The following is a 24,011-nucleotide window of genomic DNA, read 5'->3' as shown; positions in this document are numbered from 1 at the left end:
GGATCGGGATAGGATCGGGCCGGGCTCGGGGCCGGGCTGAGGGAGGGGATCGGGGCCGGGCTGAGGGAGGGGGATCGGGATAGGATCGGGCCGGGCTCGGGGCCGGGCTGAGGGAGGGGATCGGGATAGGATTGGGGCCGGGCTGAGGGAGGGGATCGGGATAGGATCGGGCCGGGCTCGGGGCCGGGCTGAGGGAGGGGATCGGGCCGCGCTCCGGAAGCGCTCCCGGCCCGCCGGGCCCGCCCCGCCCCGTGGCGCCTGACCCGGAGCCGCTCGGCAGCGCTGACGCTGCCTTGTCCCGCCATGGCTCCCAAGGGCGGCCCCGGCGGCCGGCAGCAGTCCGAGGAGGATCTGCTGCTGCAGGACTTCAGCCGCAACCTCTCGGCCAAGTCCTCTGCGCTCTTCTTCGGCAACGCCTTCATCGTCTCCGCCATCCCTATCTGTGAGCGGGCGAGGGCGGGCGGCAGCCGTGAGGGGAGCGACGGGTTCTGAGGGGAGAGGGGGATCAGCATCCCTGGGGGGAGCAAGATACCCTGGAAGAGGGGGATCAGCAGCCCCTGAGGGGATCAGGAGCTGGGAAGGGGGATCAGGGCTCCCCACCGCCCGCCGCGGGCTCTGTCCCGCTGCGGATCCCGGGGCTGCTGCTCCGAGCCCCGGCGGATCCTGGCTCCGGGCAGTGCCGGGTCCTGGTTCTGAGCGTGTGGGATCCTGGCTCCGGGCCTTGTCGGGTCCCGGTTCCAGCCCCATCGGGTCTTGGCTCCGAGATGTGTCGGGCCCCGGTTCCGGCCCTATCGGATCCTGGTTCCAGCCGTGTCGGGTCCCGTTTCCAGCCGTGTCGGGTACCGATTCCAGCCGTGTCGGATCCTGGTTTCAGCCGTGTCGGGTCCCGGTTCCGGCCCTATTGGATCCTGGTTCCAGCCGTGTCGGATCCTGGCTCTGGGCAGTGTCGGGGCCCGGTTCCGGGTCTGTCAGATCCTGGTTCCAACTGTGTCGGGTCCCGGTTCCAGCCCCATCGGGTCCTGGCTCCGAGCCGTGTCGAGCCCCCGGTTCGGCCCTATCGGATCCTGGTTCCAGCCGTGTCGGGTCCCGGTTCCAGCCGTGTCGGGTCCTGGCTCTGGGCAGTGTCGGGGCCCGGTTACGAGCCGAGTCGGGCCCCGGTTCTGGCCCTATTGAATCCTGGTTTCAGCCGTGTCGGGTCCTGGCTCTGGGCAGTGTCGGGCCCCGGTTCGGGCCTATCAAATCCTGGTTCCAACTGTGTCGGGTCCCGGTTCCGGCCCTATTGAATCCCGTTTCCAGCCGTGTCGGGTCCCGTTTCCAGCCGTGTCGGGTCCCGGTTCCAGCCGTGGGGGTCCGGCCCGGCCGCGGTGCCGGAGCCCGGCCGCGGTGCCGGAGCCCGGCCGCGGTGCCGGAGCCCGGCCGGCAGGGCAGCATCACTGACGTGTCACCGCGGCAGCGCTGCCCCGCAGGCTGTGCCGTGCTCTCACAGAGCCCCTTCCAGCCACGCGCAGAGCTCCTTTCCCCCTTCCACGGTACTTTTAATGCCGTTGAAAGACCCCCGGAGTGATTTTTGGAGGAGTTGGCTTTGGCTCAGGCAGAGACTGTGGAATGACAGAGCTCAGATCCTGTATGGGTCTCCAGTATGGGGCGTTTTTCTTGGGGAGAAACTGCTTCAAATACCATTCTTACTTTTTTTTTTTTTTTTAAGGGCTTTACTGGAGAATATGGCATATGGATCTTGTTCAGTCTGCAGTCCTGTACAGCGTCATGACCCTCATCAGTACCTATCTCGTGGCTTTTGCATATAAAAACGTCAAGTTTGTGCTCAAACACAAGTAAGTTCGGTGCCTCTTTGAATTTATCATTTAAAAATTTAACAAAACCACAATTTACTACTGTAGTTTTTTCTTAATAAGAATGCCTGAAACGTTACTTTTGCACAGAAGTATCTCCTGATTGGTTTCGGTTGTTCTCTTGTAATTATAGTCAAATCTTGTCAGCTAAGAGTGTGGGGAAATAGTAAATCCACCATCATGCTTCGTGGGTATCACCACAAATTATGTTTAAATTATAAATTACATTCCTTATTGGATGTGAATTATATTACTTTTAGAAATTGCTGTTACTATTTCTTATCCCTTCACCTTGACAAAACTGTCGGGTATCTTGGCTAAGTTGTATTCTTCACTGTACAGAAAACTTCCTGTAATCCCAGGGTTGGGCTGTGGGGTTTTTTCGTTTCTGAAGTGTGACATGAGTGGTGGTACTTACAGAGTAGCCCAGAAGAGAGAAGATGCTGTTTCCAAGGAGGTGACTCGCAAGCTGTCCGAGGCAGACAACAGGAAGATGTCCCGCAAGGAGAAGGATGAAAGGTGATCTCTCTGTCCCCTTCCTTCTCTCCCTTGTTGTAGGAGTGCTTCAGTGTCTTTGAGGCTCTGGGTGGGGCAGTAGGGACTGTGCTTGGCACTGTTTTTCTGTGTTCTGCTTAGCAGCAGCTGCAGTGTAGCTCGTGGTTCAGCTTCAAGCCCTTTTGGGGTGAGTTGTCAAGGGCAGGTCTCAGGTGCACTCGGTGTTAGAGGGGATCCCCAGTGGGACTGCAGGATGGGAGCTTGGGAGCCAAACTCTCTGTCTTCTGGAGAAACTTCTGCACACTTCATCGTGTGGGGGTGCCTGGATATCCCCTGGATCCCTGGCAGGGCCCAAGGCCAGGCTGGACAGGACTGGGAGCAGCCTGGGACAGTGGAAAGTGTCCCTGCCATGGCAGGGGTGGAGTGGGATGAGCTTTAAGGCCCCTCCCCACCCAACCCATTCCAGGATTCAGTGATAGCCATTGATTTAAATATATTTGAAATTTTATCTCCACTTGCTCCTAGGATTCTGTGGAAGAAAAATGAAGTTGCAGACTACGAAGCGACAACTTTCTCCATCTTCTACAACAACACCCTCTTCCTGGTCCTGGTTATCATCGCTTCCTTTTTCGTGCTGAAGAACTTCAACCCCACTGTGTATCCTTTATCCCCACCCTAAAACCCCCACAGCCCCACTCCTATTAGCTGTCACCACTAGCTGTAGCTGTCCTGTGGGCTGTGGCATTCCTCTGTTGGTACGTGCAGCTCACTGTAGTACAGCAGCTTAGAACGTTGAAACAAAAATAAGAGCTTACCAAAAAAAAAAAAAGTCTCCCAATTAAAGTCCCTTAAAACATGAGGTGTTTTAAGGATATTGCTTGGACAGTATAGAGGAATCCTCCTGGCTTTGCCATTTCCATTGTAGTTTGGAGTGAGGACACAGCTCAGTGTCCTGTGTCAGTGTTGGCTGCCTGGAGATCTTCCCTGACAGGATGCTTTGCTCCAGTAACTCACAAGGAAAATGTTTTGCTCCTGTAGGATATTAGTTTTGCCAACAGTTAATTCAAGATCTGTATTTATAAAACTTGTAAGAGAACAGGCTGAACTTTATGGGTGTCTTAATTCTGAAGGTGAGTTCTGAAGCTGTGTTTCAGGTTGCAGTATTCCAGTTTTAAAACTCCAGAGAAAGACCATTTAAATTCCTTCCTTTTCATAAAACTCCTACCAAATGTTGTGTACCAGAGAAGGATCTTGACAATTCCTTAACCTTTTCCCTGCAGAAACTACATCCTTTCTATCAGTGCTTCCTCAGGACTGATTGCTCTGCTCTCCACAGGATCCAAGTAGACACAAAACCCTCAGCAGTTCCTGTGAGAGGCTTCAACTGCCATGGAAATGCCTAAGGGTGGAATAGGAATATTTTTTTTTTTTTTTTAGCATGAGGAAAACGTGGGGAGGGTTTGAATCCAAAATGGTTGAATTGTATTTACTTTTGGTATCTTTACATGGTATTTGATATTGGAGTTACTCAGATTTTTTTTTTTACTTAGCAAGGAGAGGGAGTGGGGTGTGAGCTGTGAGCAGACATCACCTTGCTGCAGCTCCACCCTGGGGACAATCCATTTATCATTGTAACTTGCAAAGCTGTAATTAAAAGGAGATTTTTTTTTTTGCCATTTGATTACTTGTATTTTCATTCTTCATTTTTTAAATAAACAGGGATTTTCATATCTAGGTTTGTCAACTCTTTCTGCTTCCAGAAGAGAGGAGACTTCTACAAGCTAACATATTCCTTAGAAGCATTCCTCATTTTTGAGTAATGTGGAGTCAGGACAAAACCTAAATCTCCTAGGAAAACACTTTTGAAGTGGTTTGAATGTACCTTTTTTTTCATTAATCTTCAAAGTTGTAAATAAATAAAAAAAACCCTGCCAGTCTCTCTGCACAGCTTAAGAAAAATGCTTTAGCTGGCTTTTAATAATGGGTTTATCAGACAATCCTGTGCCTTCTTTTCTGGCTATCACTGGAGCAGCTGTTCACTTAAATTCTTCTGTTCACTTAAACTCTACTGATGTTAATGGAATTCCAGTTACAGATCCTGCCATTACAGACTTGGGATCCTAAAGAGAGAAGAAAGTTTTTAATCAGATTTAATGTAACAATTACTCTGCTAATCTTGGCTTCAATAAGATTAAATGGAAAATAGAGTAAAATGGAGAATGTGACAAGCAGGAGACAGTAATGGTTCTATTTCTGACAAATTCAAGTACTTTTGGTCGTTTAATACTCTTTAGTTAACTGGTTTTTCTCAAAATACATGGATTTTTCTTTATCCCTTCTGCCTGACTATTCAGCACTGGAAGGACACATTCCATAAAGCTGCTGCCTGCCTTGGACAATTTCCCTTTCCTTGGCCTCACTTCTCAGAAGGGATATAATTGATGGGTTTTAGCTGAGTATTTAGCTCACATAAAGCAGATTTTTAACAGCCCTCTGTAAACAGCCAGAGCCCAGCACAAAGCCAGGCTGGCTCCTCTGGGAGCAGCAGGATTTGATGTTGCTCTGGTGGTTTTTTTTTTTTTTTTTTTTTGATGTTTTTGCTCTGTTGCTCTCAGAGCCCCCAGTGCTGAACTCAAGCCCTTGAACAGACAATGTTATCCTCACTTTCCTGGCAGGGCTTTAGCAGGTGTATTCCCCAGAAAATCTGCTGTCTGCAAAGTGCTTGGAAGCAGCACTTTCTTCTGCCATTACTGTCGGCTCACTGAGTCTTTTATTATCAGCTTTTCATCTTCTCTTAGGGCTTTTTTGGTATTGACAGTTGCTGAGGCCTGGAGCTTAGCATGTCAGAATTTTCCTGGAGAGAGAACATTGAGCACTGACAGCCTGAAACAAAAGCAGGTGGGTGGGTGGGGTGGGATGTGTTCTGCAAAAAACCTAATCTTGAGCCTTCACTGAAAAGTTTGGGCTTTTTTTTGTGTTGGCATTTAGATTTTTGTTCACTTTTTCAGGTGTTTTTTTGTTTGTTTTTTTTTTTTTACACGTGGTGTTTGGTTTTTCCCTTGCAATCCCCACTACAAGCTGCAATGATAAATAAAAAATTCAATATAAAACACTGAAACTGTATTTCTCTAGTCTAATGCTGAGGGTTAACCTGAAGCAGGGCTGCTGCTGTGCCCCACATTGCCCTCAGAGCCTGTAAGGGACAATGCCACCTCCTCAATTAAAGTTGGGAATTGATCTAGTTTTAATACATTATTGGATTCTCAAGTACAAGAAGGGGAAGAGAGAACATTACATTGTACCTCCAGGGGGAGGAAAAGGAATTAGTCCATTACTGGGAGGATAATTATATTAAATTAATAAAGCTGTTAAGTGTGAAATGGTTGAAGCTTTGTGAAAACTAACAGTAGTTAGTGGAAGTGCAGCACTGGGGATGTCCCCATGGCAGGGCTCCACCTCAGCTGGCTGGGACTGGCCAGTGTCACCTTGGGGAGGCTGGGGACAGCTGCACTGGGCTCATTTCAGGCCAAATCACAGAACGTGGCTTAGGAAGGACCTTAAATCCCACCCAGTGCCAGCCCTGCCATGGCAGGGACACCTCCCACTGTCCCAGGCTGCTCCCAGCCCTGCCCAGCCTGGCCTTGGGCACTGCCAGGGATCCAGGGGCAGCCCCAGCTGCTCTGGGCACCTGTGCCAGGGAACAATTCCTTCCCAAAATCCCATCCACGGCTGCCCCCTCCTGCTTCAGGCCAGGTCAGACCTTACCTGGGACTGCTGTGCTGCTTGGGGACCTTGGGGCCAGCCCAGCTCCCTCCTGTCCCTCCTGGGCACAGCTGGAATGGTGCCTGGGCACAGCTGGAGTGGTCCCTGGGCACAGCTGGAGTGGTGCCTGGGCACAGCTGGAGTGTTCCCTGGGCACAGCTGGAGTGTTCCCTGGGCACAGCTGGAGTGGTCCCTGGGCACATCTGGAGTGTTCCCCGGGCACAGCTGGAGTGTTCCCTGGGCACATCTGGAATGGTCCCTGGGCACAGCTGGAGTGTTCCCTGGGCACAGCTGGAGTGGTCCCCGGGCACAGCTGGAGTGGTCCCCGGGCACATCTGGAGTGTTCCCCGGGCACATCTGGAGTGTTCCCTGGGCACATCTGGAGTGGTCCCCGGGCACATCTGGAGTGGTCCCTGGGCACATCTGGAGTGTTCCCCGGGCACATCTGGAGTGGTCCCCGGGCACATCTGGAGTGTTCCCTGGGCACATCTGGAGTGGTCCCTGGGCACATCTGGAGTGGTCCCCGGGCACATCTGGAGTGGTCCCCGGGCACAGCCCCCCAGCTCAGCACAGAGCCCTGCTGGCCCAGGGCAGCTCCAGTGTCAGTAACAGGCCTGCAGCCCTCAGCGTAGATGCACAAAATGCTTTTATTGCGTCCAAGCAGAATTCCAGTCAGACTGCATTTCTCATGTACAGCAGGAGTCATTTACACACAACCACAGCTTCAAATACAGGAGGAGACCACTCAGGTGTGGGGAGCTGCTCACCTGGCCCAGGTGAGTGCTGCAGGGGGGGGAGTACAAGGGTCCTACAAATACTGTACAGAGCTGTGTCCCAGCAGGGACGGGAGAAATACAGACTGAAATCAGAGGAGCATGGTACAGAGCAAATCCTTGGGAAGATACAACGTGGGCTTGAGCTGGGCAAATTAGGATGTAAATTCTTCCTGTCAACTCCTGTAAATGCTCACAAAAATCTGTTTAAAATGCATCTTATACATTTACTTACTCCCAGTTCCAAAGCAAGTGGAAGCAGGTGTAGCCTTTTGGAGTATGTACCTGATTGTTCCTGCAGTTCTCAGCAGCTATATATTGTGTATATTTATAATACCTAGATCCTTTAAAGCTCCTGAATATTGAAATTTGCAGTAGCTCTGTCTACAAGCAGGCAGAAGTAGAGGCAGGTTTCTATAGATGCAAAACCCAATATTGAATCATGGCTTTCTTGGCTTAAGGTTTATGGAGAACTTTGCAGAGCTGTTCTGTTCAGTAACCTGACATGCGTGTTTGGGCTTCCTAGCACTGCTCCACTCCACAGCTGGAACAGCTGTAAAATTAGGAGCTGAACTACCTAATTGCTAGCTAGTTCTCTCTCTTACAGCCTTTATTCAACTACAAAGAAATCCTAGAGCTTATATTCAGCATAAAAAAGCAAAGTTTGAGCTTGCCCATTCCATCTGTTAACCTGAAGAAACATTATAGTTGAGATTTCCCAAACATGGTTTTATTAAAACCTGAAGTTGTATCTGGCTTTTCTTCATTGAAAAAATAGATCTGTACATCCTTCTTTAATTACCAAGTACCTGAAGGTTATAAATTTTTTTTTTTTGTTTGTTTTTTTTTGGTTTTTTTTTTTGCTTTACAAGTGTTTGTCACAGCACAAGCATGAGGTGCAAAGAGTAAAGTAAAAATTAATGAACTCGGTCAAGAAGGTAAGAAAATACAAGGTTATTCTTGGTTAGAAGAGAGATCAACTGTGCTTTTAAATTCACTGCAGAGTAGTAGCAAGAGCACACATCTCGAAGGATCCAGTGACAGTAGACACCGAGCAGCAAGTGCTGAATGATTCTCATGAGAGTAATTCAGGGCTGTACTGGAGTACAGAGCACTTCTAAACCATGCAGTCCAGGAAATTCATGCATTGCATTAGGATCTGTAGTCCTTCTTGCTGTAGGGCTTGTTGCCCAGGATATTATCTATTTCATTTACAATATGGGATGTCATCTTTGGAAGGACCTGGGGTGGAAGAAAGCGATGTTTAATCGAGATAGTTCCAAAATGAAACCTAGATTTTATCAAAGTACATTTCCTCTGGGGTTTTTGTGTGACAGTTATTAAGCATTCATCTAATAACTTTCTCCCTTAAAGGAAAAACCACAGGAGGATCTTTACTCAGTGAGAGAGTCACAGCAAAGCCTCTCAGCTCTCTGTGTGGAATATTGCTTGGCTGCACTGGGACACGAGCTGCTGGCAAGGGCAGCAGAGGCAGAGCAAGCTCTGACTGGGGAAAACAACAGGGAATAATTAGGGTGGGTGCAGGTGAAATGTGACAGCACACAATCTGTCACAACAAACCCTGGGCTCACTTGCATTTTCAGGTGCTTGAAAGCTGCTGATGCCACCCTCGTGTCACTGGGCACGTCTGCAATGACCCCAAAAGGTGCTGAGCCATGGTGGCACCAGGGATGGGCCTGATTAGGGTGCATGAATGGAGCTGAGAGACAAAATCCCACGTGTCAGCCCTGAACTAAGAGAAGGAGGCTGCTGGGGTCTGGGGGTGTCTCCCTGCACGGAGCTGCCACCCCCTGCACTCACCTGGATGGCGCCGAGGTTCTCGATCAGCTGCTCGGGGTTGGAGGATCCCAGAAGGACAGAGCTCACCCCCTCGTTCCTCAGGCACCATGCTGGGAACAAAGGCACAAAGTGGTCAGGAGCACGCAGGGGCTGCCAGGGCCTCGCTCCAGTCCCTGATGTTTGACAGAACCTCTGAAAACGACCTCATTCCTTGTCTCAACTTTGCTCCTCTGGCACTACCGGGAGGGAGATGCACAGATCAAATCTCAAACCCCACAGATCTTCCAGGATCCCACCTGAGCCTGCTCCCTGCCCCAGCACTTCTCCTGCCTGTGGGGTTTGGATTTTCCCTGTCACAAGGATTCGCTGCTGGGACGTTGAACCAGGGATCACCTTCCTGATAGATGTGGTATTTTCCAGCTTCAGCTCTCAGCAGCATAAAGATAGTTACTAGGAAAAAAAACCCCAAAACTCATTCTGAACAGCATTCTCGTGTCTGCCAGCCCAGCACCACAGAGGTGATGGCTTCATGGGGGGAGGGATGTCCAGGGAAACAGGGAGGTGGGAGCCCCAGGGATGCCCAAGACACTGACCCTGTCAGTCACAGCCTGGTGCTGCTGCTGGAAACAATCCTGGTTTCATTAATTGTTGCCCAGAGAAGCTGTGCCTGCCCCTGGATCCCTGGGAGTGTTCCAGGCCAGGCTGGACCAGTTTGGAGCAACCTGGGCTAGTGGAAGGTGTCCCTGGAACAAAATTTAGAGTTCCTTTCTACCCCAAACCACTCCAGGATCAATAATTTTTTTTTTACGCATTTTAAACAACGAACACCTCTCTAGCTGCAGGCCCGGCCCAAACCGTGGTGGAAAGAGAACCCAGTTTCTGTGTCAGCCTTTCCCAAGGCACCCCTGAGCCCTGAGGAGGGGGGAGCAGCCCTGGAGGTGGCAGCTGTGCAGGCACCCACCAACAGCCAGCTGTGGCAGCGTGCAGCCCAGGCGCTCGGCGATGGGGGACAGGTCCTTCAGCTTCCCCTGCTGCTTCCTGCCCTCCTCGCTGATGATCTTCTCCTTCAGCCACTGGTAGCACTGCAGGGCAAGCACAGCACGTCAGGCTGTCAGCTTTCAGCCTCCAAAACGGGGAGTTTTGAGGCGATTTGTAATTATAATCTATAAATATGTATAAATAGCAGCACTTGAAAAGCCACGTCCGGCCCAGAGGGTCGTGGGGGCTGAGTAACACAAAGCTTGGCTGCACAAAGCAATTAGGGCACGGCCAGGACACCTCCCGTTGTCCTCAGCTCTCTGGCTTTGTTCTCACTCCAGAGCCTGGAATCTCTCTTTTTTTTTTGGTCCCCACAACGCCCAGTCAGAATAAAATCAGGACAATTGTGAGGAAGCCAAGTTGTGGTGACACCAGAATGCCAAAACCTGTTAGAGAGGGCAGCCCCCAGCAGCCCATGGGTCCTCAGTGGGCTTGCCCTTGGCCTGGGGGTCTCTGGAGGGCTACTGGGATCACTGGAGGGATGCTGGGGGGCTGAGCACCCCCTTGGCCTAGGCTGGCACCCGGGGAAACGATGCCCAAGTCTGTTGGACCTACGTGGCTCAGGGGGCTGCAAGAGGCACCAGCTGCATCCATTCAGGGCTGGACTCCGTGACCTTGGAGATCCTTTCCAACCGTAACAACTCCAGGATTAGCATCAGCGAGGAGCCTGGAGCACCACAGAGCCCCTGGCTCGTGCCTCCTCCCGGGTCAAGCCCCTCGGTGCAGGGTGGGGACAGCATCCAGCACTGCCCCCAGAGGAGCCCCAAGCCCCCCTGGGCTCCCTGCGTGGGGAGCCCGAGCTCGTTCTAACCCAGATTCTCCTGCTCTTTGGAGTGTGGTTGCCAGAGAAACCGAGCTGCTCCATCCAAGCACAGCCCGGCCTTCTCACGAGGGAGCCCTTTCCCCTTCGTCGTTGTTTTCCTGCCCTCACAGAAGCAGCACAACTCAAACGTGCACCAGAAATACCTTGAGTGAAGCCCTTGAGCTTTCAGGGACGCCGTTGCCGTATTTCCCTGAGATGATCCCGCAGGCCAGGGGAGACCACGTCATTGCTCCCACCCCTGCGGAGGGAACAGAAAAAGGGGGTTTGGGGGAGTGGGACAAATCAGAGCTGCAGCAAAAATACGCCTTTCAGCCAAAAACGAAACCAAAAGCAAACGGATTGCTGCTTGTTTCTGTTGCCACTGGCAGCAACGCTCAGCTGGTCTTCCAGGAAGATGCTGCTGGTGCCCTTAAGGATTTATTTTACTTAATGGACCCCATGAATCCCAGAGAGTAAGGCGCAGCCAAGGCAATTAATATTTAATATGTTCATTAATGTACTTTAGTTATTAACATATAATATTAAGCAATACTTCAGCGGAGGCACAGAAAGCTGGTTTTTCTTTTGGGTCACTATTAGATAGAGACTTGGCTTTGTCACTGGTCCCACCTGGAGCCCCAGGTGATCCTACTCTCCATTTCTCCCTGGGAATACCCCAGCCAGAAGATGATCTCCACGCTCCTCACCATCACCTCCATGCTCCTCACCATCACCTCCATGGCCCTCACCATGATCTCCACACTCCTCACCATCACCTCCCTGGCCCTCACCATCACCTCCATGGCCCTCACCATCACCTCCATGCTCCTTACCATCACCTCCATGGCCCTCACCATCACCTCCATGGCCCCCACCATCACCTCCCTGGCCCTCACCATCACCTCCCTGCTCCTCACCATCACCTCCATGGCCCCCACCATCACCTCCATGGCCCTCACCATCACCTCCACACTCCTCACCATCACCTCCATGGCCCTCACCATCACCTCCATGGCCCTCACCATCACCTCCATGGCCCCCACCATCACCTCCCTGGCCCTCACCATCACCTCCCTGCTCCTCACCATCACCTCCATGGCCCCCACCATCACCTCCCTGGCCCCCACCATCACCTCCATGCTCCTCACCATCACCTCCATGCTCCTCACCATCACCTCCACGCTCCTCACCATCACCTCCCTGGCCCTCACCATCACCTCCATGCTCCTCACCATCACCTCCCTGGCCCAGCAGGCTCAGACTCACCGATTTTGTGATACAATTCTGGCAGCTGCACCTCCACCTTCTCCCTCTGGAACAGATGATACTCGGCCTGCTCACACACGGGTGGGATCATGTTGAACTGCCTGGCCACGGAGTAGGCTTCCTGCCGAGGGGAAACCCGTGGAGAAAACACTTCAGTCCATGGAAACACCCTGCAGGACACGCCAGGCCACGTTCTCTGAGGGGACAGGAGGTGGCCAAGGCAATCCTGGCATCTCCTGGAGTCACAGCCTGGTTTGGGACACTGAAGCCCATCTCATTCCACCCCCGTCCATGGGCCAGGCTGACACCAAACCGAAGGACTCGACTTCAGTCAAACCAAAAGGACACAAACACAAATAAATCACCCAACCCCCCCCCACACCAGCCCATCTTCTCCTAATCGGCACCGGGCTCGTTCTGGGACAGGATCTTAAATTATTTGAGGTGGAAAGCCTGGATGGAGTGGAAGCCAGCATGCCCAGGGTTGCCCTGCCAGCAGCCCTCACCATGATCTCCATGGCCCCACCATGACCTCCACGCTCCTCACCATGATCTCCATGGCCCCACCATCACCTCCACGGCCTTCACCATGATCTCCATGCTCCTCACCATGATCTCCATGGCCCCACCATCATCTCCACGCTCCTCACCATCACTTCCATGGCCCCACCATGGCCTCCACACTCCTCACCATCACCTCCACGCTCCTCACCAGGACCTCCATGGCCTCACCATCACCTCCACGCTCCTCACCATCACCTCCACGCTCCTCACTGTCACCTCCATGGCCCCCACCATGACCGCCATGCCCCTCACCATGATCTCCACGGCCCCACCATCACCTCCGCACTCCTCACCATGATCTCCATGCCCCCCACAATGACTTCCATCTTCCTCACCATCACCTCCATGGCCCCACCATGACCTTCACCTTCCTCACCATGATCTCCATGGCCCCACCATGACCTCCACGCTCCTCACCATGATCTCCATGGCCCCACCATGACCTCCACGCTCCTCACCATGATCTCCATGGCCCCACCATGACCTCCACGCTCCTCACCATGATCTCCATGGCCCCACCATGACCTCCACGCTCCTCACCATGATCTCCATGGCCCCACCATGACCTCCACGCTCCTCACCATGATCTCCATGGCCCCACCATGACCTCCACGCTCCTCACCATGATCTCCATGGCCCCACCATGACCTCCACGCTCCTCACCATGATCTCCATGGCCCCACCATGACCTCCACGCTCCTCACCATGATCTCCATGGCCCCACCATGACCTCCATGCTCCTCACCATGATCTCCATGCCCCCCACAATGACTTCCATCTTCCTCACCATCACCTCCATGGCCCCACCATGACCTTCACCTTCCTCACCATGATCTCCATGGCCCCACCATGACCTCCACGCTCCTCACCATGATCTCCATGGCCCCACCATCACCTCCACGCTCCTCACCATGATCTCCATGGCCCCACCATGACCTCCACGCTCCTCACCATGATCTCCATGGCCCCACCATGACCTCCACGCTCCTCACCATGATCTCCATGGCCCCACCATGACCTCCATGCTCCTCACCATGATCTCCATGGCCCCACCATGACCTCCACGGCCTTCACCATGATCTCCATGGCCCCACCATGACCTCCACGCTCCTCACCATGATCTCCATGGCCCCACCATGACCTCCACGCTCCTCACCATGATCTCCATGGCCCCACCATGACCTTCACCTTCCTCACCATGATCTCCATGGCCCCACCATCACCTCCACGCTCCTCACCATGATCTCCATGGCCCCACCATCACCTCCACGCTCCTCACCATGATCTCCATGGCCCCACCATGACCTCCATGCTCCTCACCATGATCTCCATGGCCCCACCATGACCTCCATGCTCCTCACCATGATCTCCATGGCCCCACCATGACCTCCACACTCCTCACCATGATCTCCATGGCCCCACCATGACCTCCACGCTCCTCACCATGATCTCCATGGCCCCACCATGACCTCCACGCTCCTCACCATGATCTCCATGGCCCCACCATGACCTCCACGCTCCTCACCATGATCTCCATGGCCCCACCATGACCTCCACGCTCCTCACCATGATCTCCATGGCCCCACCATGACCTCCACGCTCCTCACCATGATCTCCATGGCCCCACCATGACCTCCACGCTCCTCACCATGATCTCCATGGCCCCACCATGACCTCCATGCTCCTCACCATGATCTCCATGGCCCCACCATGACCTCCACACTCCTCACCATGATCTCCATGGCGCTCCAGCGGGACGTGCCCCAGTACATGGCCATGCCCTGGTTGATCACGTGCGTCATCGCCCGCACGATTTCTAAACAAGGACAAAAAAAGGAGCGTGAGAAGAGCCCAGAGGCCACGTTTCCACCAAACCCACTTCCACACGCCACACACACGGACAGCCCTGAGCCCTGAGCACGCCCCTGCTGCGCTCTCCTGCCCAGGTGTGGCTGGAAAAGCATTTTCAGTGCAAACATCAAGACACTGACCCTGCAGCTGGTTCAGAACTGCCTTTCCCACCCGGCTACGGCCTTAGGAGAACATTTCCTCCCAAACGGAACACAAGAGGGCAGCACAGTGGAAAAATAAACTTCAAAATAAATGATATGTTTTTTTAAAATTCGCTTCCTGAAAGCACATATCTGGGTCTGCCTCTTTTTACCCGGAACACTGGGGACAAAGCTGCAAGAACTGAAGCCAAGGGCCCTGTCACCCCCAGGTGTCACCTCTGCCAAGCCCAGCACAGCAGTGCCATGGTCCCCACTGCTGGGCCATGGTCCCCATGGTTCCCTGGGATATGGGAGCTTGCAAGGCCACACACCCCAGGAGAGGATCTTGGATTTCACCCCTCAGACCTCCCTGCCTGCCTGGGGGTGGAAAAAAACCCTCATAAACTTTAGTTTAAAGGAATCCCAGACTGGTTTGGGTTGGAAGGGATGCTAAAACTCATCCAGTGCCACCCCTGCCATGGCAGGGACTTCCACTGGCCCAGGTGCTCCCAGCCCTGTCCAAGCTGGCCTTGGGCACTGCCGGGGATCCAGGGGCAGCCACAGCTGCTCTGGGCACCCTGTGCCAGGGATTTCCGGATCTCCCAAGCCAGGAATTCCTTCCCAATATCCCATCTGCCCCTGCCCTGTGTCACAGCCCCCAGGAGCAGCCACGAGCCACAGCCCTGCCCTGGCCGTGGTCATAAACCCAATTTCTGACAGGGCTGCAGCACGGACACAACCACTGCCCACAGAACGGGAAGAATGAGCTCCACTCGCCCTGGGGAAGTGCAAGAAAACAGTTCTGGGGCACTGCTGCCCGTGGCACCTCGTGGTCAGCAGGCACTGCCCGCCTGCCCCAGCAGCTCTGACCACCCCAAACCCCTGCGGAGGGGCTGCCCTGGAGCCTGCAGTGCCCAAAAAATCCCTGAGCTCCCACGGGGTCAGGGCTGCAGGCACTGCTGCCCCGAGCCCACACAGCAGCTGCATCCTCGTCCCACTTAGGGCAGGAAAAGCAGGAGCCTGGCAGAGAGGAGGCTCCAGTGCCAGCCTGGGCGTTGCTGAGAATCCTCCTGCAGGCTCTGCCAGGCAGCTCCAAGGGGAGCTCCATTTATAACCCACAGGGCTGCTCTGACACACAGACCTGCCTCAAACCCAAACACAAATCCACTTTGCCCGAGGGAGCGAGGCAAAGGAAATAAGAACCCCAGACAGCGTTAGAGCCAGCACTGGGATGGAGAGGAAACTTCCAGTTCTTCCTGAAAAAATATCAGTTCATCTCAGTGAAGTGTAAAGACAGAATCAAAAACTGGTTGGGGTTGTAAAGGACCTTAAAGATCTTCTTCCAAGCCCTTGCTGTGGGCAGGGACACCTTCCACCTGAGCAGGGCTCCAGAATTCAGTTAATGAGCAATTTCAATCTGCCCCATCTGAATATTTCATTTAAAATTGTTTTTCATTCCCTACCACCATCAGTCTAAGCCTGTAAGTGATCCTTCCCTTCCTGCCTCCCTTCAGCAGCTTCTCCCTGGGTTTAGTTTTCTATTTTTGCCCCGCCACCATTTCAGAGTTTTGCAAAACATTTCGTCACACGCCTCTTACACATCTCAGCCCAGGGTTGTTTTCATTTCTCCAGCCTCTACTCCTTTCAAAAAAAACCCCAATTCAACTCAGAAAATGTATGTAAATATAAATATATCTGTATCTCCTTGTTGAGAGAGCCAGGGGACGGCGGTGGGATTTGGGAAGGGCACAGGCCCGGATCTCTTGTCCTGCCAGCTGGATGCCCAAATGGCAGCGCTTAGGAACAGGAATTGCTGGGTTTTTGTAACATAAATCAATGCTTCAAATCCCAAATAAAAGCCCCTTAAGGGGCACCATAACAACAACAACTCTGGAGCAGGTTAAAGTTCCCTGGAAGGAACTTTGTCACCTTCCCTCCCTGCGTGCCAGGCTGTGCCAGGTGCGCTGTCACCTGGCTCTGTGACAATGGGGACACACCAGGGACCCTCCTCTCCAGCTGCCCTGCTGGAAAAGCCCCTTGGGATGAAGAAAAAGCCTCTGCTTGCCCAGCTGGGGGATGAGATCTTCAGCCCGAGGAACAGGGCACGGAGCACACGGGGGCTGTGCAAAGGGATCCTTGCCACCAGCCGTCCCCAGGGTCCCTGAGCGAGGGGCTGGGGGTGGCCCAGGACAGCAGGGACACCCCACTCACGGCTGAGCCAGCCCCAGGGAGGGTGGGCAGCCCTCACCCCCTGCCTGGCAGACCCCAGCCCAGCTCTGGGGCACGGCCAGAGCCACGTGCCACGAGCTGCCCAAGGTGCTCAGCTCCAGCTGCTCCTACTCCAACATTCGCTGCTCTTACAACGGAAAACTGTTTTAATTTGCTCTGAGACCTTTAAGAACATTAAATACACTTCGGGGGTTTAGGTTAAGCAGCTTGGCCAGGTGCCCTGAGGCCCAAGTGACTGACAGCACAGAAATCCCCACGGATGCTCATCTGCTCCTTCCCCAGGGGAGGAACAGAGCCTGGGGAGGAACAGAGCCTGGGGAGAGAAGGATCTGCTCTGGCTGGGGTCAGATCTGTAGAAGCTGCTCCTTGGTGCTGAGGGAGGAGGGACAGGGGACAAACCCCAGGAGCAGCAGGCAGGGAAAACAAACAGGACATCCAGGTTTGGATTTGGCTGTGCCCCGCTGCTCACAATGTGCTGGCTGCTCCAGCAGGACCCACAGGTAGGGAACACGTTAAGGTCACCTTCTCCTTCAGGAGTGGCTGCCCCACCCCTGGACGTGTCTCAGGCCAGGCTGGACAGGGCTTGGAGCAGCCTGGGGCAGTGGGAGGGAATGGGATGAGCTTTAAGGTGCCTTCCAAGGCACTCCATGGTTGCCTGTGGGAGAAGTGAGGCGTGTGTGGTGCTGGGCAGGATGGAGTGGCTCGGGAAGCAGCACCGACAGATGGCCCAGCAGATGCTCTGGGATGGAAGTGGCTTAGTAGGTGATCCATAAAAAAGGCAGGAAGGAGATGGGAAGTATCTCCAGCACGCCATTCATAAGAGAAATGTCCCTTTTTTCACCCTGCTGGAGCCTCAGCCAGCGCCACAGCCCGTGCCTGGCTGCCAGGGCCAGCCCTGGGAAGGTGGGATCAGCTGTGCCCTGGCCACGGGAGCCCCTCCACGCTGCTCAGTGACAGGAGACCCAGCACAGAGGTCACACCTCCCTCCCAGACACAACACAGGGTCTTCCTCGACTCTGCAGCTCCTGGGGAAGCTCCGAAAATCCCAGGCCAGTCCCTGAGCCTCACTGGGTGGCACAGCCCCGTGTCCAGCAAGGAAATGGGTGCCAGCACTCCTGAGACAGAGCTGCAGCTCTGTTTGATTGCCATGGACCATCCACTGCACCTCCTGCAGCCATCTGCCATAAATCCAGCCTTAAATCCAGCCACAAATCCCCTTTGTCTGAAGGAAGTGGGAAAAGGAAATACTCCAAACATTAAAGCCACTCCTGGGACAGAAAGGAAACTTCCATTTCTTTCTAAAACCTACAAATTCATGTCGTGGCAGGGTAGATATAGAAACCTTAAATAGGTTGGGAGGGACCATAAAGGGCATCTAATTCCAACCCTCTGTGTGGGCAGGGACACCTTCCATGGACCTGGCTACCAAAATGACACATTCCACATTTAAACTGCCCCGCCTGAACAACTGATTACAAATTGTTTTAATTGGTTTTGGCTTCCTGCTCTCCTCACTCTAAGCTCTTAGGCCAGGATCAGGCACCAAAGGTTAACCCCTTCCAGCTCAGCTCCCACCAACCTTCCATGGGGGTGTTGTTGTCCGGCCGGTTGGCAAAGACCACGTCCACATATTCCAGCTGCAGCCTCTGGAGAGAAGCCTTGAGCCCTGGGCATGGGAAAGCAGAGACAAGGACAGGCAGGGTCAGAGGGAGGCACGGATCAGAGCCAAAATGGGATCAAACACAGCTGGCTGCATTTAAATATATGTATTTATATATATATATAGATATATACACACACATAACCACTCAGGATGTGAGAGGGATGCTGAATAATGCTGTCCCACGTCCCTGCAGAAAGGAGAAAGCACCAGTGTGGTCACACAGAGAGCTTGGAGCTCCAGGATTTGTGCTGCCCTGTCACCAGATGACACAAGGAAAAACGACACACCACAGCCTTGGTCACGATGAAGAGACTCATTTATTTCCTCTGACTCCAACCTTTTATAGTTCTCCAAAGGTGCCAGTGGGTTGGAGGGTGAGCGTGCCACCTCTCCAAGGACACTGGACAAACTACCTGTACATCAAATTTCTCTGCCTCTGTGAAAGAATGCCAAACAACAGGTTGTTTACAGAAAGTTGTGTGGGAAAGTTCTCTACAAGAATGTCAACTCAGAAGGGTTTGGAAAACTCTTGACAATCAGGGTGACATGGCCCAGCCCTGGTCGCAGAGCGTGTCCCTGCCAGCCTGGCAGGGGCAGCTGCCAGGGGCTGCTCCAGGGCCCTGCTCCTGCCCGCAGCGAATGCAATCTGAATTTTGTCACAGAGCCTTTCTTGCTCCAGCTCCTGACGCCAGGGGCACATCCCAGGGATGCAGTCCCGGGGGGGCAGGACAGTGGCACTGGGGTGGACTGGTGCCACTGGTCACGAGGAGCAGGGAAAGCAGCAGGGAGGGCTTCACCTTGCCAGGGTGAGCCGTGCCCACCTGCACTGCACAGGGAGCCTGGCAGAGCAAGCCCTTTGCAGCTTGGCCCATAAATGTCCAGGTTTTGGGAGCCTTCCTGTGAGGATCTGATGGGAGATGGCATCAAACCCCTGCAGATATATTTATATATCTAGTTATGAGTGTGTGAGAGAGGGCGAGCAGGGGATGGGCATTTCATCCAGCTCAAAATTCAGCAAACATTTTCAGCCTGCTCTATTTTGACTCATTCTTCATGAACATTCATAAAAACATTTTGTTCTTGGGAAGATTTGTGGAAAATAACTGTTGAAAATCCTCTTCTCTCTCTCACACACACGGATATATATAAATATATATATATAGAAATATAAAATATCTCTCATTGACCTTAATGTTGTTTGCTGGGTGTTCTGTGAAATTATTCCAACTCCTGCCAGTGTTTTTCTGTCATTTCACGAAGTATCTCCACAAGAAATGGAAAATGGATGGGTCTGGAGTGCCTGTGACACATCTGCCACCTCCCTGAGCTCCTTCAGTGCCACCACCTCACTGAAGCTTTTTTAGATGAAAATTCAACAAAATGTTGCTACCAGAAAAAACTTTCTCCAGCATTACCTTACTGGGAAAGTCCCAGGATCCTGATGTGTCTGGATCCTGCAAACACTCCAAGATAAAACTCTGCAGGGCAATCCTGGATGAAACTTGCCCGGAGCAGGGAGGAGGAGGATGGAAGGAGCCAAAGCTGCAGCCCAGGGAGGGGCTGCTGCCCCCCAGCTCATCCCACCTGAGCTGGGCACTGCCCTGGGGCTCCGATTTTCCAGGTGTGCAGCACAGAAAGGAGGAGCTGCTGCCCAGAGGATTCCATCCCCGAGCCCCCAGCAGCAGGTCCTGCACCTCCCGTGGATGTGACCCTCAGTTCCCCTGGCACAGTGACACTGCTGAGCCTGGATGTGACCCTCAGTTCCCCCAGCACGGTGACACTGCTGAGCCTGGATGTGACCCTCAGTTCCCTGGGCACGGTGACACTGCTGAGCCTGGATGTGACCCTCAGTTCCCTGGGCACGGTGACACTGCTGAGCCTGGATGTGACCCTCAGTTCCCCTGGCACAGTGACACTGCTGAGCCTGGATGTGACCCTCAGTTCCCCGGGCACGGTGACACTGCTGAGCCTGGATGTGACCCTCAGTTCCCCTGGCACAGTGACACTGCTGAGCCTGGATGTGACCCTCAGTTCCCCTGGCACAGTGACACTGCTGAGCCTGGATGTGACCCTCAGTTCCCTGGGCACAGTGACACTGCTGAGCCTGGATGTGACCCTCAGTTCCCCCAGCACGGTGACACTGCTGAGCCTGGATGTGACCCTCAGTTCCCCCAGCACGGTGACACTGCTGAGCCTGGATGTGACCCTCAGTTCCCCTGGCACAGTGACACTGCTGAGCCTGGATGTGACCCTCAGTTCCCCGGGCACAGTGACACTGCTGAGCCTGGATGTGACCCTCAGTTCCCCTGGGCACAGTGACACTGCTGAGCCTGGATGTGACCCTCAGTTCCCTGGGCACGGTGACACTGCTGAGCCTGGATGTGACCCTCAGTTCCCCCAGCACGGTGACACTGCTGAGCCTGGATGTGACCCTCAGTTCCCTGGGCACAGTGACACTGCTGAGCCTGGATGTGACCCTCAGTTCCCTGGGCACAGTGACACTGCTGAGCCTGGATGTGACCCTCAGTTCCCTGGGCACAGTGACACTGCTGAGCCTGGATGTGACCCTCAGTTCCCCTGGGCATGGGGGACACTGCTGAGCCAGGATGTGATCCTCAGTTCCCCGGGCATGGGGGACACTGCTGAGCCTGGATGTGACCCTCAGTTCCCTGGGCATGGGGGACACTGCTGAGCCTGGATGTGACCCTCAGTTCCCCGGGCATGGGGGACACTGCTGAGCCTGGATGTGACCCTCAGTTCCCTGGGCACAGTGACACTGCTGAGCCTGGATGTGACCCTCAGCTCCCTGGGCACGGTGACACTGCTGAGCCTGGATGTGACCCTCAGTTCCCCGGGCACGGTGACACTGCTGAGCCTGGATGTGACCCTCAGTTCCCCTGGGCACAGTGACACTGCTGAGCCTGGATGTGACCCTCAGTTCCCTGGGCACAGTGACACTGCTGAGCCTGGATGTGACCCTCAGTTCCCCTGGGCATGGGGGACACTGCTGAGCCAGGATGTGATCCTCAGTTCCCCGGGCATGGGGGACACTGCTGAGCCTGGATGTGACCCTCAGTTCCCCGGGCATGGGGGACACTGCTGAGCCTGGATGTGACCCTCAGTTCCCTGGGCACAGTGACACTGCTGAGCCTGGATGTGACCCTCAGCTCCCTGGGCACGGTGACACTGCTGAGCCTGGATGTGACCCTCAGTTCCCCGGGCACAGTGACACTGCTGAGCCTGGATGTGACCCTCAGTTCCCCTGGGCACAGTGACACTGCTGAGCCTGGATGTGACCCTCAGTTCCCTGGGCACAGTGACACTGCTGAGCCTGGATGTGACCCTCAGTTCCCCTGGGCATGGGGGACACTGCTGAGCCAGGATGTGATCCTCAGTTCCCCTGGGCATGGGGGACACTGCTGAGCCTGGATGTGACCCTCAGTTCCCGTGGGCACAGTGACACTGCTGAGCCTGGATGTGACCCTCAGTTCCCCCAGCACGGTGACACTGCTGAGCCTGGATGTGACCCTCAGTTCCCCTGGCACGGGGGACACTGCTGAGCCTGGATGTGACCCTCAGTTCCCCTGGCACGGGGGACACTGCTGAGCCTGGATGTGACCCTCAGTTCCCCTGGCACAGTGACACTGCTGAGCCTGGATGTGACCCTCAGTTCCCTGGGCATGGTGACACTGCTGAGCCTGGATGTGACCCTCAGTTCCCCTGGGCACAGTGACACTGCTGAGCCTGGATGTGACCCTCAGTTCCCCCAGCACGGTGACACTGCTGAGCCTGGATGTGAGCCTCAGTTCCCCGGGCATGGGGGACACTGCTGAGCCTGGATGTGACCCTCAGTTCCCTGGGCACAGTGACACTGCTGAGCCTGGATGTGACCCTCAGTTCCCCTGGCACAGTGACACTGCTGAGCCTGGATGTGACCCTCAGTTCCCCTGGGCACAGTGACACTGCTGAGCCTGGATGTGACCCTCAGTTCCCTGGGCATGGGGGACACTGCTGAGCCTGGATGTGACCCTCAGTTCCCCTGGGCACGGTGACACTGCTGAGCCTGGATGTGACCCTCAGTTCCCTGGGCATGGGGGACACTGCTGAGCCTGGATGTGACCCTCAGTTCCCCCAGCACGGTGACACTGCTGAGCCTGGATGTGACCCTCAGTTCCCCGGGCACAGTGACACTGCTGAGCCTGGATGTGACCCTCAGTTCCCCCAGCACGGTGACACTGCTGAGCCTGGATGTGACCCTCAGTTCCCCGGGCACAGTGACACTGCTGAGCCTGGATGTGACCCTCAGTTCCCCTGGGCACAGTGACACTGCTGAGCCTGGATGTGACCCTCAGTTCCCCCAGCACAGTGACACTGCTGAGCCAGGATGTGACCCTCAGTTCCCTGGGCATGGGGGACACTGCTGAGCCTGGATGTGACCCTCAGTTCCCCCAGCACAGTGACACTGCTGAGCCTGGATGTGACCCTCAGTTCCCTGGGCACGGTGACACTGCTGAGCCTGGATGTGACCCTCAGTTCCCGTGGGCACAGTGACACTGCTGAGCCTGGATGTGACCCTCAGTTCCCTGGGCACAGTGACACTGCTGAGCCTGGATGTGACCCTCAGTTCCCCGGGCACGGTGACACTGCTGAGCCTGGATGTGACCCTCAGTTCCTGGGCATGGGGGACACTGCTGAGCCTGGATGTGACCCTCAGTTCCCTGGGCACAGTGACACTGCTGAGCCTGGATGTGACCCTCAGTTCCTGGGCATGGGGGACACTGCTGAGCCTGGATGTGACCCTCAGTTCCCCCAGCACGGTGACACTGCTGAGCCTGGATGTGACCCTCAGTTCCCCCAGGCATGGGGGACACTGCTGAGCCTGGATGTGACCCTCAGTTCCCTGGGCACAGTGACACTGCTGAGCCTGGATGTGACCCTCAGTTCCACTGGGCACAGTGACACTGCTGAGCCTGGATGTGACCCTCAGTTCCCTGGGCACAGTGACACTGCTGAGCCTGGATGTGACCCTCAGTTCCCCCAGGCATGGGGGACACTGCTGAGCCTGGATGTGACCCTCAGTTCCCCCAGCACAGTGACACTGCTGAGCCTGGATGTGACCCTCAGTTCCCCCAGCACAGTGACACTGCTGAGCCTGGATGTGACCCTCAGTTCCCTGGGCACAGTGACACTGCTGAGCCTGGATGTGACCCTCAGTTCCCTGGGCACAGTGACACTGCTGAGCCTGGATGTGACCCTCAGTTCCCCTGGGCATGGGGGACACTGCTGAGCCTGGATGTGACCCTCAGTTCCCTGGGCACGGTGACACTGCTGAGCCTGGATGTGACCCTCAGCTCCCCCGGGCACGGTTCTGTTCCTGGCACTGCTCTCCCTGTGCTCTGAGCCCAGCCTGAGCCAGCTCTGGCTCCAGCCCAGGCTCTGCCTGTGGACAAACCGAGCCCGGAGCTCCTGCTGTCCCCTCCCCTGCAGGAACACGGCCACAAGGACAAGGCAGAGCAGCAGGAAGGGAAGGGGAGCAGGGGCTGGGGTCAGACCCCACGGTGGGATGCACGGAGCCAGGGCAGGGAGCGGGCAGCAGAGCCGAGCCCTTGAGGAGCAGCAGCACCAGGAGCAAAGCTCAGCCGTGCCAGCCGGGGCCTGGCAGCCCTCCAGAGGCTATTTCTGCAGCCTGACATCACGCCCACACCCTCATCCTCATCCCTCTCGGCTCCAAAGGCAGCCCGGGCGCCCCTGGCCCCACGGGGAAGGGCTGGGGTGTGC

General features: G+C 54.8%; 2 protein-coding genes across 3 annotated transcripts in view; one reads left to right on the top strand and one right to left on the bottom strand.

The window, feature by feature from the left end:
- Positions 1-219: 219 nt before the first annotated feature.
- On the top strand, positions 220-4,075 carry SSR3 (signal sequence receptor subunit 3). Its single transcript, XM_053951215.1, has 5 exons — positions 220-442; positions 1,706-1,832; positions 2,271-2,369; positions 2,871-3,002; positions 3,626-4,075. The coding sequence occupies exons 1-5, from the start codon at positions 304-306 to the stop codon at positions 3,690-3,692; spliced, it is 564 nt and encodes a 187-aa protein (XP_053807190.1). The 5' UTR covers positions 220-303; the 3' UTR covers positions 3,693-4,075.
- Positions 4,076-6,736: 2,661 nt separating this feature from the next.
- The window catches only part of KCNAB1 (potassium voltage-gated channel subfamily A regulatory beta subunit 1), a 70,140-nt gene continuing 52,865 nt past the window's right edge, over positions 6,737-24,011 (bottom strand). For both annotated transcript variants that reach the window (XM_053952192.1, XM_053952191.1), the window contains exons 8-14: positions 18,150-18,236; positions 14,081-14,166; positions 11,787-11,907; positions 10,685-10,779; positions 9,642-9,762; positions 8,702-8,790; positions 6,737-8,122 (exon numbers count right to left, since the gene is read on the bottom strand). In XM_053952192.1, coding sequence (XP_053808167.1) covers positions 8,033-8,122; positions 8,702-8,790; positions 9,642-9,762; positions 10,685-10,779; positions 11,787-11,907; positions 14,081-14,166; positions 18,150-18,236 — 689 coding nt within the window. In that variant the 3' untranslated portion in view covers positions 6,737-8,032. The remainder of the gene's footprint in view (positions 8,123-8,701; positions 8,791-9,641; positions 9,763-10,684; positions 10,780-11,786; positions 11,908-14,080; positions 14,167-18,149; positions 18,237-24,011) is intronic.

Source organism: Vidua chalybeata, chromosome 10, assembly GCF_026979565.1.
Source record: "Vidua chalybeata isolate OUT-0048 chromosome 10, bVidCha1 merged haplotype, whole genome shotgun sequence".
Classification (NCBI taxonomy): Eukaryota; Metazoa; Chordata; class Aves; order Passeriformes; family Viduidae; genus Vidua; species Vidua chalybeata.
The sequence above is the reverse complement of the archived record's forward strand: the minus strand, read 5'-3'. Positions and strand labels throughout refer to the sequence as shown.